The 19,525-nt window shown below is 39.3% G+C and overlaps 1 protein-coding gene across 1 annotated transcript in view; it reads left to right on the forward strand.

Annotated features, from left to right (window-relative positions):
- Positions 1-19,525, forward strand: part of AXDND1 (axonemal dynein light chain domain containing 1) — a gene marked incomplete at its 3' end in the record, with an annotated part of 50,121 nt that overhangs the window by 11,416 nt on the left and 19,180 nt on the right. Inside the window, exons 8-15 of the mRNA XM_079762054.1 lie at positions 571-692; positions 7,136-7,276; positions 7,993-8,097; positions 11,717-11,837; positions 13,696-13,797; positions 15,010-15,173; positions 17,761-17,836; positions 18,825-19,059. Of these exons, the coding sequence (XP_079618180.1) occupies positions 571-692; positions 7,136-7,276; positions 7,993-8,097; positions 11,717-11,837; positions 13,696-13,797; positions 15,010-15,173; positions 17,761-17,836; positions 18,825-19,059 (1,066 nt within the window). The remainder of the gene's footprint in view (positions 1-570; positions 693-7,135; positions 7,277-7,992; positions 8,098-11,716; positions 11,838-13,695; positions 13,798-15,009; positions 15,174-17,760; positions 17,837-18,824; positions 19,060-19,525) is intronic.

Below are 19,525 nucleotides of genomic sequence, written 5' to 3' on the forward strand. Positions count from 1 at the left end.
GAGGGAGAGATGGAAACATCAATGATGATAGCAAATCATTGATTGGCTGCCTCTTGCACCCTCCCTACTGGGGATCAAGCTCACAACCTGGGAATGTGCCCTGACCAGGTATCTAATAGTAACTTCCTGGTTCATAGGTTAACACTCAACCACTGAACAACACCGGCCAGGCTGTCACTTTCCTTTAGACAACTATAATCTGAAAGAGTTCTTTGTGTGTCTTGATCTTGATATTTAGGAGAGCACAGGCCATTTATTCTGTGGAATGTCCCTCATTTTTGGTTTGTCTAATGTGTAGTCATAATTAGATTCAGGTTTTGTATTTTGGCAGAAATAACATAAAAGTGATATTGTGACCTCAGTGCATCATATAAAGAGGTTCAATGATTAGACACAGATTTTAAAAAATAAGTTATAATTTTTGTATATAAATATTTATAACAGAAAATGTAAGTGAAATAAATTAATCAAGGTGTTCCTAAAACTTAGTTCACATTCAGGGTGATTCAATCCTAAAACGTTTTTACTGACAAGACCATAATAATTGGTAATTAACTTATCTTCTGCCAGATGCACAAACTGCTACATACATTGAAGAAGGAACAGACCATTTATAATACAGTATTTCATGAACTTATTCGACAAGTCACTGTGGACTGTGCAGATAGAGGAGAACTACTGTCCAAAATCAGGTGAGAGCTGTTATTGGAGTATTCCAGAACTTTATATTAGAATTCTGTTTTTATCTCTGCATCTGAGAAAATCACAAAAGTATACTTCTCTGTCCTATTGATAAGAAGGAGCCTAATTACATTTTTTAAAATATATTTTATTGATTTTTTTACAGAGAGGAAGGGAGAGGGACAGAGAGCTAGAAACATCGATGAGAGAGAAACATCGATCAGCTGCCTCCTGCACACCCCCCCAAAGGGGGTGTGCCCGCAACCAGTGTACATGCCCTTGACCAGAATCGAACCTGGGACCCCTCAGTCCGCAGGCCGACGCTCTATCCACTGAGCCAAACCGGTTTCGGCCCTAATTACATTTTTATTGTATTTTCTATAATAAAAATATAATAGTTGAGAACTTCCTTAAGATGATTGCTGTTGAGATGTTTGACATCATGTTCTTTTATGATTGGGAGTGAACTGCTATGCGAAATGGTGGGAAAAGTATAGATTCTGAAGATAGACTGATCTGGTTTCAAAATATCACCTGTTTGTGTTCTAGGTAAAAGTCTGAGCCTTATATTTCTCATCTGTAAATGAAGATAATAGCTACTGTGAAAATTTTCATTTGTTTATTTGATCATTACTCAGTAATATTTATTGATTGTCTACTCTGTCAAGCATTAAGATGCTTCATAGGACTGTGGTGAGGTTTAAATGAAAGCACAGAATTAGGTACTCAATAAATATAATTATTATAGATGATGATAATAAATATTATTATTATTATTATTATTATAATCCTCCTCACGACACTGGTACTTTCCAAAAGCTGAAAGAAACAGGAGAATGAAAATACTGGATTCTGCAGCTTACTTGCTATAGAGTCATATCTGTTTCTCCTGAATGGGCATTAATAACATAAAATTGCCCTATTTGTCCACTGTGATTTATGGAAGCTGACAGTGCTGAGACACTAGGAGCAAAGCCATTAATAAGAGACGGTCAAGATTCGATACGAAGGAGTAAGTTGTTAGAACATCATCAAGAGCTGGAGAATGCCAAATTAGAATGAGGACAGGGACAACTAAAATCTGAGGTGTCAACCTAAGAACAAAGCCAGGAGGAATAGGTGAGGAATCCTGGCAAAGGAGCTAGATGACCTACAGTATATCCAAACTTTCCCCTTCTGAGGAGTTGGTGTAAGCAGGAATCTTCTAGCTGACTTTAGGCGTTAGCTTCTAGAGGCCAAAATAGGGTGGGGTTCTATCCCAGGAAGTCTAAACAGAAAGAGACAGGCAGGCAAAACAAAGCCCTTTAAGAAAAGTTGAGTCAGACACTGGGGAGACAAAAATACTAACTCCAGAGTTCCAGAGATAGGATCAGAATAGGTCTTCAAAGCCAAGGATTTAGAATAGGGTAAAGTTGGAGTTAAGAATACAAAGTAGGTGAGAATAGGCAATGAGGTCTCGGGGTGATTGCTGCAAACACTCATGATGTGTTGTGGAATGGTGAAACATTCCGTAGGTCCAGAATAATCTAGTGGCCAGCATTTCGTTGTGGTAGGAGCTCTTTTGAAGGTCTAGGGGCAACCTTCAATTAGAAAGTCTTTTGTTGTCCTGAACCCGGTATCTTAGAGCAGCGGTCACCAACCTTTTGGACCTCACGGACCACTGTCTTAGAGAGTTCTCCCTGCTTCACAGGTTTGTTGTGAGGATCCATTAGAAGTCCCCAGGAAATGGTAACACCCTGGGAATCATGCTTGGTATCAGCCTCGAACCTCCTCTCTCTGCATGTTACGGTAGCTTTGTGCTCTGTCTCATTGAGCGCTTTCTAGTCAGCTAGAGTGTGTCTCTGCTTTTCAGGAACCTGCTCTGAGGCCTGTTGCTTCAGAAGGAGGAATTCATATGAAACAGCATTTCATAATAACTGTTTTTTATAGGGGGAAGAATAACTGCCAGATGGGTGTGAGAGGGGTGTGAGCTGAACAGGACTCTGATTACACAGAAATAGGGCTGACGCTGTAATTCTTTTTGGTTGATACTATAAATATCTCTGGATGCAGGCACCTGACTTTTTTCAGTTGTTGTTATTTTCCCCCAACATTTTATTATGAAAATTTCCAAATACCTATAAAAATCAATTGGATTTTACTGTGTGTTCATATATACCTACCACCTAGATTCTGTCATTTTAGTCAACTTGCTTTATCATTTTTCTAGCCATCTAGTCATTCTTTTATTCATCCATCAATTTCATGCACTGCAGAGTAAATTGCAGACATCTGTGTATTTTCTCTTAAATATTTCCGTATGTATATTATTAACCAGAGTTTATTATTAGTCTGTAAAATTTATATGTAAAATTTACATATACTGAAATGCACAGATCTTGCACTTGTTGACTTTTGACAAATACATATACTTATAGAGCCCAAACCCTTATAAAGAATTGAGTATTACCATCACCCTACAAAGTTCCCTAATGCTCTCTCCCAGTAAATACCCACCCCCACTTCTCCAGAAGTTCCTATTTCTTTCCATCTTAGATTAGCTTTGCCTATTTAGGAACTTTCCATAAATGGGATCATGTACTATCTATTGTTATATGTAAGACATTTCAAGTATCATGTTTTTGAGATCCATCCATATCGTTGCATGTATTGGTGGTTTGTTCCTTTTTATTTTGAATACTAGAGGCCCAGTGCACGAATTCATGCATGGGTGGGGTCCCTCGGCCTGGCCAACAATCAGGATCCATTGGACCAGGCCGGCCAGGGGGAGGAGCCATGGGAGGTTGGCCTAGGGGCTACCAGGGGAGGGGCCACAGGAGGTTGGCCGGCCTGGGGGAAGGGCCACAGGAGGTGGGCTGGCCGGCCCCACCCCAATTGGGGCCAATCGGGGGCCAGCCGGCTGGGGCGAGGGGCTGCAGGAGGTTGGGCAGCTGCGGGAGGTTGACTGTGGAGCACACTGACAACCATGGGGCAGCTCCTGCATTGAGCGTCTGCCCTCTGGTGGTCAGAGTGCATCACAGCAACTGGTTGGCCGGTTGTCCTGGTCATTCCAGTCCTTCTGGTCATTCGGTCACTTAGGCTTTTATATGTATAGATGGTATGATGGAACAAAAACCAATTTGTTTATCTGTCCCCCTATTGATGAACACTGGGTTGTTTCCAGTTTGGGGGTATTTTGAAAAAAAATACTATGAACATAATTGTTTAAATCTTTAAAATGTACTTTAATTTCTTGGTTAAATATGTAGGAGTGAGAGTGCCAGTTCATAAGGTAGATTTACATTTATTTTTATAAGAAATTATCATATCTTTTCCCAAAGTGGCTGTACCATTGTATACTTCCACTGACAATGTAGGAGTGTTCTGGTTACTCCATATTTTTGCTCACATTTGGTTTTGCAAGTCTTTCTATTTTTAACAGTTCTGGTGGGTGTGTATGTTATTATGGTTTTAACTTGCATTTCCCTGCCAACTAATTATGTTGAGCACTTTTCATGAGCTTATTGAGGATGTGTTCTTTTTGTGAAATGTTTAAAATGTTTGCCTATTTTAAAATTGTGTTGTCTCTTTATTATTGAGTTGTAGTTCTTTATGTATCCTAGAAACTAGTCTTTTGTCATATGTATAAATTTTCATTTTATATTTACATATATTTTTATGTATTTAAATGTCTATTGAGTACTATATACGTATACATATTTTTATCTATATTTTTATTGATTTCAGAGGGGAAGGAAGAGGTAGAGAGAGATAGAAACATCAGTGATGAGAGAGAATTATTGATTGGCTGCCTCTTGCACACCCTCTACTGGGGATCGAGCCTGCAACCCGGGCATGTGCCCTTGACTGGAATCAAATCTGGGACCCTTCAGTCCGCAGGCTGACTCTCTATCCACTGAGCCAAACCAGCTAGGACGAGTGCTGTATATTTTTGTATTCCTAAAAATATTCTTGAGTTTTATCCAGGACATGATAAAATTACTTGAAAACAGTTTGATCCTTTTGCACCTTTAGGTGTGACCAAACAGTGCTCAATTTAAGGCTAATTATTTGTGAAAACTACTGAAGCAAGACTTTTCTTTGAATTGTATTCAATGCACCATAAATCATGAGTTTTTCCTATCCGGCCAGTCAGAATAGGCACCATGGTCTCAGGTAGTTTGTTCACATTTATACCTTGGTTATTACTTAGCTGCATGCTTAAGGGGAACCCTCTGCAGACTTCCAGAGGTCTCTTTCTCTGCAGCTCCTTTCTCTCTGGTACCTGTCCTTTGAACTCTAATCACTTTGATCTCTCTAGACTCTTAGCTCTGTCTCCTTAACTCAGAGAGTCCAGTGGGAGCAACCACAGGGCTTATTTTATTTCTGATCTCTCAGGTGTCACTTTCTTTCATTGTATGATATCCAGTGTTTTGATCATTGTTTCACATATTTTGTCTTTTTTTGTTGATGTCATTATTTTAGGCCAGAGAGTAAATTTAGTCCCACTGGATTTCTTTTTATAATTGTTGTATCTACACCATAATCCTATGTATAGAATAATGTTCTTCATAAATTTTAGAAAAAAATTATCAGTGATCACCTCTTTGATGAATGTCTGTTCTCCATTCTCTGTTTTCTCTTTCTGGAACTCTGATTAGACTTATATTAGACATTCTCATTCTATGCTCTTTGTCTCTTAATCTCCTTTTCATAATTTCTTTTTCCTTGTCTCTGTGCTGCATTCTGGGTAATTTTTCCCAGGACATTAATATCCTCTTGAACTAGCTATACTGCTATAACCCATCTGTTGAGTTTACCATTCAATAATTATATATTTCCCCTAAGAGTTCTGTTGGTTCTTTCCATATCTGTCTCATCATATTTAATAAGTATTTTTTATTACTTATTAATTTTTAGATTCCATATTTTGTTTCTCAAATATTTCATGCATAGTTTTATATTCTAAAGCTGATAATCCTAATATATGAAGACAGTTAGTATGTAAACCTCCTGTTTTTTGTTTCATCTGAGTCTCATTCATAATGATTTATTTATATAAGTATTTTGCAGTCTTTGCTTATGTGGCTCATGCTTCACTAATCTTAATCATTAAATCATTAGGACATAAATCATGGATGCTTCCTGAAGGGAGTATTTGCATTTTCTCCTTTCTGGAATCCTGGATTGATGCAGTAGTTCTACACTTTGGTCTCCTACTTTAAAGATGTCTGAAGACTTAGTTTCAGTGTTGGTATTTTTACTGGGGCAACCCTGACTTTGGGTTTGCCTAATAAATACTGCGTACCACTTCCTATTCCATTCTTAGCTTATTATATTTTGTTTGTTTTTTTTATTTCATTCCTAGAGACATTTTTTTTTCCTTCCTGAGAGCCCATTAATGCTTCAGAAAGTATGCTGTAGCATGGATATAGTTGTTTTGTAATGAGAAGGCCCTGCAGAGTATTTTGTCCTATATTAGTAGGAGGGGAAATCCTGAAGGTGTTCTTAAAATTGGTATTTCCTCATATATGACTTGTATATTAAGCTGATAAACTCTCTTTCACTTTAAGTGTTTAAATCTTTCTGCCCAAGGGTAAGAGATTAAACTAACTGACCATTCCAACTCAAATATATTATAATTTTGGGGTCTCAGGGTTAGGATAAAATACCTCAGTCACTTTTAATATAAATGAAGACTGCTCAGTTATGGTATTTGTAATTTATCATCTGTAATCATTTCCAAATATTTTGTTTGGTTTTATTCAGAAACAAAAGAAACAACTTTGTATTTAAGGTTTTTGGTGTTTGTTTGTTTGTTTTCATCTTTACACGAGGATATTTTTTCCATTGATTTTTTTTTTAGAGAGAGTGGAAGGGAGGAAGTGGGGGGGTGGAGAGAGAGAAACATCAAGGTGAGAGAGACACTTTGAGTCTCCCGCATGAGCCCCAACCAGGAGCTGGGGTTTGAACCTGTAAACAAGGTACCTGCCCTTGGTACATGCCCTTGACCAGGAATCAAACCAGAGACCCTTTGGTCTATGGGCTGACACTCTAACCACTGAGCAACTGGCAAGGGCAGGTCTTTTTTCTTTTTAAATAGTGGTTACGTTTTGGTCAGTTTGAGGAAAGTGGTTTTAATCACGAATTCACCTATTTATAAAAATCACACTATATTCAAGGCACTCTGTTAGATGTTATAAATATGTAAGACATGGTTCTTATCCTGATAGAGTTTGGGAAAGAAAGACGTTCTATTCTGTTTTGCATCTCCCATGTTCCAATTATGACTGGTTAAAATTCTTCAAAGTTCATTCATGTGTATGAGTATAGTAGGAATACACAGCCTGAATCCATTTCTTTTTTTGTATTTGTGTCTGTTCAGTGTTTCTCTAACATTGCTTTCTCTCTCATATTTTCGCTCCTTTTTCTTTTTCTTCTTCATGATGTCTTGGTTTCCTTCTTTATCATGCAGAGAACGGTATGTACAAATGCTTGACCAAATTGCCCGGCAGATGATTGACTTCTACAAGGACCTGGTAACTCAGCGATTGATGGATCAGCGCATTTTGCAAGAATTGTACAATTTTAAGAATGTTATTGAGGAACTGACCAGGTAAAAAATGATTATCTTAAACACAAAAGTCAAAGCCATGCCTCTAAAGTGAGTCAAGAATACTCAGGGAAAGTAAAATGGTTAAAGGTGAGGACTCTTGTTTTCTTTTCATCTTTAGCAAGAGAACAGAAAGAACTGGATATAGATGTAGATGTAGATACAGATATATAGGCATGGATTACACAGGTTAACACAAAACTAGGGCTCTGTGTATATTCAGTAGGGAAAAGTTCTGGTTCTTCCATCTAAGATAGAGATTTTTTTAAATCAGGTTTATAGAGCAGTGCCTTGATTATGGATGTTAAGGTTCAAATGCCAAAGAGAATAAGCATTATATAGCAATCAAGGTCAGTGATCACCTAAACTCATAGCAAGGTAATTAGTGGCAAGAATGAAGAGGGTAGGATAGGCAGGTCAGAGTGTAGGATAGAGCAGCCTGGAGGCCTTGCCTGTCCGCACCTACCTTCACTCCATTCTAGAGAATACCCCCACATTTTCTTTCTGCCTTTTCTAGCCAGCCTGATTCCATTGACAAACCTGGCAAGATTCCATCCAGATGTACACTAGGTTTATTGATTTGGTTTGTAAGGTGGAAAAACTAGGAAGAAATGTACAGTGATAACTGCGAAGATTCTTGAGTATAAACCTGATTTTCCTGGGTAGAAAGTTTTGGAAATCTTTAACTATGATTATAAAAGTTCTTTGCTTTATTTCAGGGAGCTGTGTTTGGTTCGGGCACATGATATGAAGTTAACAAAGGATGCAGAGAAGACCCACCAGGATTTGGCACAAGCTCTTTTAGATGCTGAAAAGAATGCCAAGTGAGTTACCAAATGTTTGTCATTATGTCATACTTGCTTCACACTTTATTTCAAAATTTTATAGAAACATTTGAAGGTTTTTTAAAATTACAACAGTGTAAAGTTCATTACGTATATTAACTCCTCCGGGCACTGTTGTAATGCACATCTTGTAGATGTCTAATGTCTTCTTGAGTGATAGTCTTCTAGGGATGTATACCTAGAAGTGGAGTTATTGCGTCATATAATATGCATAGCCTTGTCTTGCTAGATGTTGCCAAATATTCCACAAAGTAGTTGCGCCAGTATATATCCACTCATCAGTATGGGAGAGTTGCCTTTTGCCCATATCTTATTAATTGGATAGGTATGAAAAGATACCTGGTTTTTGTTTGCATTTTCGTAATGAATAGTGTAAGTCTAGTTTTTTGGGGGAGGATTTTAGTGATTCTACTATGGTCTTTTTTTATTTTTATTAATATATATATTTTTTTAATTTAATAAATCTTTATTGTTCAGATTATTACAGTTGTTCCTCTTTTTTCCCCCCATAGCTCCCCTCCACCTGGTTCCCATCCCACCCTCTTCCCTTACCTCCCCTCCACTGTCCTCATCCATAGGTGTACAATTTTTGTCCAGTCTCTTCCCGCACCCCCCACACCCCTTTACCCCTGAAAGTTGTCAGTCCACTCCCTTTCTATGCCTCTGATTCTATTATATTCACCAGTTTATTCTGTTCATCAGATTTTTAATTCACTTGATTTTTAGATTCACTTGTTGATAGATATGTATTTGTTGTTCATAATTTTTATCTTTACCTTTTTCTTCTTCTTCCTCTTAGAGAATACCTTTCAGCATTTCATATAATACTGGTTTGGTGTTGATGAACTCCTTTAGCTTTTTCTTATCTGTGAAGCTCTTTAGCTGACCTTCAATTCTGAATGTCAGCTTGGCTGGGTAGAGTACCCTTCATTGTAGGTTCTTGCTATTCATCACTTTGACTATTTCTTGCCACTCCCGTCTGGTCTGCATAGTTTCTGTTGAGAAATCAGCTGACAATCGTATGGGTGCTCCCTTGTAGGTAATTAACTGTTTTTCTCTTGCTGCTTTTAATATTCTCTCTTTGTCTTTTGCTCTTGGCATTTTAATTATGATGTGTCTTGGTGTGGTCCTCTTTGGATTCCCTTTGTTTGGGGTTCTGTGCGCTTCCTGGACTTGTAAGTCTATTTCTTTCACCAGGTGGGGGAAGTTTTCGGTCAATATTTCTTCAAATAGGTTTTCAGTATCTTGCTCTCTCTCTTCTTCTGGCACCCCCATAATTCGGATGTTGGTACGCTTGAAGTTGTCCCAGAGTCTTCTTACACTATCTTCAAATTTTTGGATTCTTTTTTCTGTTAGCTTTTCCATTTGAGTGATTTTTGCTTCTTTATATTTCAAATCTTTGACTTGATTCTTGCATTCCTCTAGTTTGCTGTTGGGTGTCTGTATAATATTTTTTATTTCAGTCAGTGTATGTTTAATTTCTAGTTGGTCCTTTTCCATATCCTCGAGGGTCTCGCTAAATTTATCAGCCTTTTCTAGAAAATTCTTGAAAAACCTTATAACCGTGGTTTTGAACTCTATCTCCAGTCATTTGTTTTCCTCCATTTCTTTGGTTTTTGATCTGTTTCTTTGTCTCCGCATTTTTGCTGCTTCCCTGAGTTGGTAGGGTAGCTTTGTGTGCTAGTTGTCCTATATGGGCCAGTGGCTCGGCCTCCCCAGTTACCTGAAGTGGACGCTCTTGTTGCACCCCTTTGTGGACTGTGTGTACAGCCTTGATGTAGATAAGTCTTGATTGTTGTTGGTATCACTGAGAGGAGTTGACCTCCAGGCCAATTGGCTGTGAGAATCAGCTGTGTACGCTGGGAGAGAGCCTTATTCGACTAGACTTGCAAAATTGTAAAAGCCTCTGTGCTCAGCTTGGATGGAGCAGAGTTTCAGGGTGGAGCCTACAGCCTTGGCTTCCCGTCAGCCCCGCCCTATGAGGTTTCTGGGTCTCAGTGTCCCTCAGTGTCCCTTGGTACTAGCTGCAAGCACCTCTGAGAGAAAGGCGCCCTGGAGTTTCGCCTGCTGCCAAACAGTCTAGTCTCTCCCCCAATGAATCTGGATTCCCAGATTCTCGCCCGGAACTAGGGTTCAGTGCAGTCGGAACTGGGGTTCAGTGCAGTCCGGAGGTTTTGTCTCCTTCCCGCTAGGGCAATTCAGTGGCACAGTCAACAGTCCGTCCTCTGCGCACATTCACGTGCACGCCTCCAGAGCTCTGCCTTTTGCCACTCCCCTGAGTTTCCGCCTTACAGCCCAGATTCCCCCAGTATGAGCCTGGGTCCCCAGGGTCTCGCCCGAAACTGGAGTTCAGTGCAGTCGAAGCTGGGGTTCAGCGCAGTCTGGAGCTTTTATCTCCTTCCCGCTAGAGAATGCCAGCCAGGCACTCAGCCGCCCAGTCCTCTCTGGCTCTGTCCTCTCTGCACATGCGCGCCCGTGTCTCCATACCTCAGGCTTTTATAGCTCCTCTGATTTTCCTTGTGGTTTTCTCTTTCCTTCTAGTTGTAGGATTTCCAGTCAGCCAGCTTTCCTGTGGTTCTGGATGATGTCCGTTTTGTCTTTTAGTTGTATTTTTGAAATTGTTGTGCGAGGCTGCAGTTTAGGTGTTTAACTATGCCGCCATCTTGGTTTCTCTCTTATTAATATATTTTTATTGATTTTTTTTCTTTACGGAGAGGAAGGGAGAGAGATAGAGAGTTAGAAACATCAATGAGAGAGAAACATTAATCAGCTGCCTCCTGCACACCTCCCACTGGGGATGTGCCTGCAACCAAGGTACATGCCCTTGACCAGAATTGAACCTGGGACTTTTCAGTCCACAGGCCGACGCTCCATCCACTGAGCCAAACTGGTTAGGGCTCTACTATGGTCTTAATGTTTTATTCTCTATTTGGGGTTAGCAATATTTTTTCTGTGAAGGGTCAAATGGTGACATATGGTTTCTGATGCAATTACACAATTAATTTTGCCTCTGTAGCGTGCCATTGTAGTTTGAAAGCAGCCAGGGTTCAATGATTTGCTGGCTTTTAATTCATGTAGCAAAGTTAATATTCCTTAGGACAGTGGTTGGTAAACTCATTAGTCAACAGAGCCAAATATCAACAGTACAACGATTGAAATTTCTTTTGAGAGCCAAATTTTTTAAACTTAAACTTCTTCTAATGCCACTTAAATGGCCGGCGCTGCTTAGGCCGGCGCTGCGGAAGACGCTGGTGGCGGAACTCGGGGTGGCCGATTGCATGGCTGCTGGCACCAGTTTTCCGCCAGCAGCAGTTTTCCTCTGGCCACCCGCCCGATCGGAGTTCCTCTCGGGGTGGCTGATCGTGCTGGCGGGAGGCGCTCTGATCGGCGGGTGGCCAGAGGAAAACTGCTGCTGGCGGATAACTGGTGCCCGCAGCCAGGTGAAGGAAATGTCTATTGCATGAAACTTCGTGCAACGGGCTCCTAGTTATACTATAATTACCTTATGATCAGTTTTAAAGGGATAACTTGCTTTAAAAAAAAAAAGTTCTTCGTTTTAAAAATGTTCTTTATAGCTGTCTCTTAATTTTTCTTTTAGAATTGTAGAAGATTACCATGACTTATATATGTTACAAAGAGGAAGGATGGAGAATGATCTTAAACAATTAATGGCAGAAAGAGATATCTGGAGCACAGCCACATATGAATTGGCCCTAAAGGTTGGTTCATCAGGAATCATAACTTGAACTTCTTTTTTGTTTGAATAAAATTTCATTTTACAAATTTCAATTGCATCAAAAGTTGAAAAATTATGGGGTAGGAACCAAGGGGAGGAGGGCAAAGGGGTAAAAATGGGGAACATTTGTAATACTCTCAACAATAAAAATAAATTTAAAAAAGAAGAGTCAAATAAAAACATGAAGATGCATATTTAATTGATGAATATGGTAGATATTATGAACCTTAGAAAGGGAAAGTTATATTTTTTTGTTTGTTTCCTTACTATTGGGTGCCTGCCTATTGCCCACTTAAGGGGTTCTTTTTTTTTTTTTCTCTCACCAGAATCTTTGGAGTATGAGCAAGAATCTTCTATTTTTCTGAAGTGTTAAGTGTGTGCTGTTAAGTTGCCTATTCTCACATATGGGACTTAGAAAATTAATAGCAAATTATGACCTGGAACAGATTCAGATTTTTGTTCTATTTTCTTCTGTAATAGTCAGAACTTATCCAGGACACAATGTTCTATCCTGATACAGAATTTAAAAGGGACATTGTCATGCCCAGAGAAAATAGTCATGACAGTAAATATATAAGAAACAAATCCGGGAGCTAGGCATATTCATTAGGAAAAATAAAGACAATTGAGTTCCCTCGCTCTAGAAGTATTTAATCAGTAGAGAATTGACTGCTGGCAGAGGGTTCTCTAAAAGAATGCCTCGAATTAATGGGGCTTTGTGTTAGATCACCCCTAAAGTTCCTTCCAACAGGAAATGACAGCTAGCATGTCAACTCCCTGAAAATAAGGACTTTATTTCTTTTGTTTACAGCTACATGCACAGTGTCTAGAATAGTCATTCATTGAATGACTATATACTGGTAATTGATTCAGTATATCAGTGGTTCTCAAAGTATGACCTCTTGGGGGTCTATGAGACCTTTTCATGAGGTCAATACTACTTTAATCTTTTTTTCTTCACTTATTTATTTATTTATTTTAAAACTACTTTCATTTTAATGCTAGAATGTTATTTGCCTCACTGTCAGTCTCACATGAGTGTAGTGGATTTTTTTGAAGTTACATGATATGGAATATTGCAACAGATTGAATGCAGAAGCAAATAAGAAATTCAGCTCTATTCTATTAAAGAGATTTTTTAAAATGTGAAAGTGGTGATCTTTTCTCCAATTTTTTTGTTTTGGAGGATAAAATTATTTTTTCATAAAAATGTTATTTATGTTAATGTATGTTAATTTATTAATGTTATATTTAAGTGAATTAACATGGATTTTAAATATTTTCAGTTTTAACTAGCAATATAGTAAATATCAATAGATAAAATCATATATAGAAAAGCTCTTTGAAGTTCTCAATAATTATTAAGAGTATGACTTTTTTTTGTGTGTGTGTGTGTGTGTGTTTTAATATTTTTTTTTATTGATTTCAGAGAGGAAGAGAGAGGGAGAAATAGAAACATGATGATAAGAGAAAATCACTGATCGGCTGCCTCCTACACACCCCACACTGGGAATCGAGCCCACAACCTGGGAATGTACCCTTGACCGGAATCAAACCCAGGACCCTTCAGTCTGCAGGCTTACACTATCCACTGGGCCAAACTAGCTAGGGCTGTAACGGGTATTTAGTATCAAATTGTGTGAGAACTTCTGCTACATACTATACTCCAATTTGGTTCTAGTTTAGTAGTTTTAGAAAATATAAATTTGTGATTCAAACTAGTTCATGATTTATATAAGTCATTGTGATTGAGTTCATAGTTCAGTGTAAAATTGGTTTGAGTTTAATAAAGTGGTTTGTTAATGATTTAGGATCTTAATTTCAGTTCTTTTTTAATATAGGTAATTCAAAAAAATAGAGTCATATTGGCTAAAAACCTTTACCTCAATGAAAAAGCCTGGAATAAATATGCTAAGCATTTCATTATACTGCTGTCAACGAAGGTAAACCTCAGTTCACATAACTTATGGAAAAAGAGACTCCAACTGTTGAGGGTTGAGACTATAAGAGGCTTTTGCTAAATTTATAGGTTAAATTTTAAATATAGTTTTACATGTGTGCTTTATTGTGGCAGAATGAAAAATTGAAGGAAAGGTGAATAAAGGTCTTCTAATCAAAGCAAGTGAAGCAGTTTATCTAAGTTAATAACACTGTAAATGTTACTTATAGTTACTCTATTTATTAGTTAAACTAAAAAAGTTGTAATGAGCTGTGTTTATTAAAATAGTTGTATTACGATGCATTCTCTGCAATTTGATGGGGAAATTCAGTGAGCACACTAGGTTACAAAGGAGGAAAGTGGTACTTAGTGTTTCTAGATTCAAACCATTTACCCTAGTCATTTCATTTAATTCTTTTGACAATCTATACTAATAAAAGGGTAATATGCTAATTAGACCGGGTAGACTGGATGTCTTCCGGATGTCCTTCTGGACAAAGCCGCAGCACCTGTGAGGGCTGAGGAGGGCCGGCAGCTCTGGTGGCTGCGAGGACCAGCAATGGCAGCAGCAGCAGGGTGATGGGGGTGGCGCCTTCCCCTGATTGGCCCGGTCACCTCCTGCAGAGGGAGGCCAGACTGCGGCTTAGGCACGGGGAGCCGGCCTAAGCCATCAGTAGGACATCCCCTGAGGGCTCCCAGACTGTGAGAGGGGGCAGGCTGGGCTGAGGGACCCCACCCCCCAGTACACGAATTTTTGCCATCTGTGCTCCCCTCCTAGCTAAGGGTCACCATCTTTATTTAGTCCTATTATAATGGATAGGAAAATTAATCTCAAATAGATTAAATAACATTCCTCCAGGTTCCACAGCCAGTTAAATGTCTCAGATTCACATTTCGTCCTGTTTTGCTTTGAATTTCTGTTCTTTCCAGTGCACTACACTACCTCCCATGAAAGTTTCATGGGGAAATTGGGCTCTTGTTGCAAAGGAAAAAAATTTTGCCTCTAATACTTGTTCCACGGAAAATCTACCACTGAAGGGACTGTATAGTAGTGTCACCGATGATATTTTGAAAGAGGAATACCTTTTTAATTTTGTAATCCATTTTCTATGGATGTCTCTGGTATTATAATATTGATAATGGGTTGGTGTATGCTGATAACTATTTGTTGCATTAATAAATGAAAAAGTGGTTTGATCCCATGCATTTTATCTAGGACACTTCGGACCTTGCATTGTTGCAGAAGTTGACACAAAAATGGAGAAACTCAGTGAGTAAATTTAAACAGGAAGTGGAAGAAAACGAAGAGTCTACAAAGCAGAAATTGCTTGTGATTAAGGATGGCCTTATCAAATGGCAGCAGTTCTTCAGAACTAATAAGTGAGCCTCCAAGAATCTTGTGTTTCTGATTATACTGTGTCATGTCTCATAACTCAGTTCAATTCTTCCTCTCTCTCTTTTCTCTATCTCTTTTACCTTGTAATTACTCTACCATTGATTTTGGTAATGTACCAGCAACCCTTACAAGGACACAGTTCTGGAAGTTTGAATGGTCTAATGCAGTGGTCGGCAAAATGCGGCTTGCGAGCCACATGTGGCTCTTTGGCCCCTTGAGTGTGGCTCTTCCACAAAATACCACGTGCGGGCGTGCACGTACAGTGCGATTGAAACTTCGTGGCCCATGCACAGAAGTCGGTTTTCGGCTCTCAAAAGAAATTTCAATCGTTGTACTGTTGATATTTGGCTCTGTTGACTAATGAGTTTTCCGACCACTGGTCTAATGGTTTCTAGTGCTAATCATCTTGGTAGTCCATCCTGATCCCTCTGTCCATCTGCTGCTACTTCTGTTTCAAGTCCAACTCTTTCTTTTCTTTCTTCTACTATTGGCAAACTTGGATACTATCTGGATCTATTTGCAAATTCTTTAGCATAGCGCATCACAGGTGCAGAGAAGTGGAATCCACGAGTGGCAGTTCTAAGGAAATTGGTTTTGATTGGCTCTTATATAACAACTAGAGGCCCAGTGCATGAAATTCGTGCACGGGGGGTATGTCCCTCAGCCCAGCCTGCACCCTCTCCAATCTGGGACCCTCGGTAGGATGACCGACTGCCCGGTAGGATCGGGCCTAAACGGGCCGTCGGAGATCCCTCTCACAATCCAGGACTGCTGGCTCCCAGCTGCTCACCTTCCTGCCATCCTGATTGCCCCTAACTGCTTCTGCCTGCCAGCCTGATCACCCCCTAACCACTCCCTTGCCAGCCTGATTGATGCCTAACTGCTCCCCGGTCAGCCTGATTGCCCCTAACTGCCCTCCCCTGCAGGCCTGGTAACCCCCAACTGCTCTCCCCTGCAGGCCTGGTTCCCCCCAACTGCTCTCCCCTGCAGACCTGGGTCCCCCCCAACTGATCTTCCCTGCAGGCCTGGTCGCCCCCAACTACCCTCCTCTGCTGGCCTGGTCAAACCTAACTGCCCTCCCCTGCAGGCTTGATTGCCCCCAACTGCCCTCCCTTGCAGGCCTGGACCCTCCCAACAGTCCTCCCCTGCTGGCCTGATCGCCCACAACTGCTCTCCCTTGCAGGCCTGGTCCCTCCCAACTGCCCTCCCCTGCTGGCCATCTTGTGGTAGCCATCTTGTGTCCACATGGGGGCAGCCATCTTTGACCACATGGGGGCAGCCATCTTGTGTGTTGGAGTGATGGTCAATTTGCATATTACTCTTTTATTAGATAGGATTAGAAAAATCTGACAGTGGAAGAGGCTGTCTATCAAGTAGTTAAGTCTAGGCTGGATCGCAGCCAAAGTTAGTGGGAATCTATACTTTGAATGTAGGCTAGACTCAACACATTTAAGTATCGTTTGCATTTCAAATTGAGAATGGTGGTTTCAGTTTTTTCATATCCTCTGTTAGTAGATTTGGAAGTTCTGGAAGTTGAAGCTGGTACATATCCAGGCTAGTTGCTGCTGCCATTCCCACTTGTTGACCCTCAGCTGGGAGGGGAGCACAGATGGCAGTGGCTCTCTTCTCCCTTTCTCTCTAGGAACTTCTTTATCAACAGCTTTCTTCTTGTGAGACTTTAGAGATAGGACAGGAAACTTTCCTACCATAAGTTGGGGCTCCTGACCTTAATTATTCATTAGGCTTCCTTTCTGTTTACATGTTGTTTTGACAGCTGTATTCAACAGGAATTATTCTTTTTATTTTAAAATATATTTTATTGATTTTCTACAGAGAGGAAGGAAAAGGGATAGAGAGCTCGAAACATCGATGAGAGAGAAACATCGACCAGCTGCCTCCTGCACACCTCCCACCGGGGATGTGCCCGCAACCAATGTACATGCCCTTGACCGGAATCGAACCCGGGACCCTTCAGTCCGCAGACTGACGCTCTATCCACTGAGCCAAACCGGTTTCGGCTAGGAATTATTCTTATGGTGATCTAATTTTGGATCCAGAAGACCCATAGATCAACTTTTTTTTTTTTTTTTTAATCCTCACCTGCGGGTATTTTCCCATCGATTTTTAGAGAGAATGGAAGGGAGGAGGAGAGATAGAAACATCAATATAAGAGAGACACATCGATTGGTTGCCTCCTGCATGCCCCCCAACCAGGGCCAGGAATTGAGATGCAACCTAGGTATGTGTCCTTGACCGGAATCAAACCCGAGACCCTTCAATCCACAGGAAGCTCTATCCATTGAGCCAAACCAGTTAGGGCGAAATGATTTTTTTAATACTACTATGGCCTCTGACCTTGTTCTTGGTTATTCAGGCCTGAGTAGAATCTGAATTTATGTTTTTATTTGTAAATTTAAAGATGAATGCCTATGGAAGGGGGGCCGAACCTGGAAGGCATGCTTGAAAATCATTAAGGAGAAGCATAATATTGTCATATGGTATATGGATTCATGATTTTCTTTCTTTATACCATGTTCTGAGACCTGCTCTTTTTCTTTTTCCTTCTTTCAGTGTACAAGACAGTTTATCCCTTGGTAAAGAAAATATATTTGAATCAATTCTTCCAGACTTCAAGAACTGGCTAAAGGTAAGACTTGCCACTCCTCACCTCCAACTGAGTCACATCTCAATCTTTAAAATGCCACATTAAGTTTGGGGTAAGACAAGGAAAACAGCAAGACTACAGGGGCTTTTAAAAATATGCTTAACTATTTTATTTTCAGTTCTATTTTAGGTTTTTGGGTCAAATAAGTTAAGCTGCCAGAAAAAAAGGCAGAGAGGAGATATCTGATTCTCCTATAGGTTTTTTCCTTTTCTTTTTTCTTTTGTTCAATTACAGTTCTCTAACTGTAAGTTGTAACATTTGTGCCTCTCCTATACCTGGCTTTTGTCTTAAGGACAATTGGACTTTTAAAATCAATAACATCATTTTTAAAATTGTGGTAAATATATACATAAACATAAAATTTACCAATTTAAGTGTGCAGTTCAATGGCATTAAGTACATTTACATTGTTGTGCAAACATCACCACCATCCATCTCTAAAACTTTTTTCATTTTCCCAAATTGAAACTCTATCCACCCATTAAACACTAACTGCCCATTTCCTCCTGCCCTCGTCCCTGGCAACCACCACTCTACTTTCTGTCTCTCTGGATTTGACTGCTCTGGGCACCTCATATAAGTGGAATCATTTAGATCTGGCCTTTGTGACTGTCATCCTTCCTTCAGCATAATGTTCTTAATTTTATTCATGTCGTAGCATGTGTCAGATTTCCTTTCTATCCGTGCTTAGCTCTCTGGTACTTAATTGCCTATCACCAACTTTTTACCCATATAGATGTAATATAATTATTTTCATCCTGGTAAATGATGGATAATCTTATAAGATAGCAAATTAATTTAAATTTACTTTAATTTTGCAAATAAAATGTGTGTCAGATGAAGAAATGGTATGAACAAATAATAATAGGATATTTAACTCCAAAATAATTGAAATAAAGATCTGATTCGACTTTGATGAAATCATTAGTGGATAATGTGCTAATTTCATTACCTCCCTTTCACTCTCTAGATACTGAATGAAGATAAAGAGAAGTTTACTGGGAGTTCTCTAGTGTCAAAATATGATTCTCTCAAGATTATTAAATACTTACAGGAAAACTGGACAGATGTTGGGTTTGCGATATTTCATCGCCATAAAAGTATGGAGGGGGCAATGCCACCAGAGCTCCAACACATGGAGGAAATTATAAAAAACACAGACAGACTCTACAAAGAATTTAAATTAAGGATAACTGGGGATAATGGTAAGAAAAAAACAATGATAATTAGATTGCTTGACATAAAGGATTTTAATAATTATTATTTTTAATACAATTAATAGTTAAAATCAAGATAGTACTTGAATAGTTTTAGAAATAAAGCAAAATAAACCATTGAGCATCACTTTGTTGAGACGTAATTCTTATACAATACAGTTTACCTGTTTAAAGTGTACAATTAGATTATTTTTAGTGTGTTCACAGACGTGTGCAACCATCACTACAGTCAGTTTTAGATAATTGGATGATATCTAATTCTCCTGTAGGTCTTTTTTTCATTTTTTAAATTACAGTTGACATAATATTATCTTAGTTTCAGGTATATTAAGTATTTTTTCAATTTTTTATTTTATTTTTTTCCATCACCATTTATCCTCCCTATACCCTCTTCCATCTCCACCTCCCCCCACCCCACAATCACCACAGTTTTCTGTGTCCATAGTGTTCGTTC

This window comes from Cnephaeus nilssonii, assembly GCF_951640355.1.
Source record: "Cnephaeus nilssonii genome assembly, chromosome: 21".
In the NCBI taxonomy this organism is placed as follows: Eukaryota; Metazoa; Chordata; class Mammalia; order Chiroptera; family Vespertilionidae; genus Cnephaeus; species Cnephaeus nilssonii.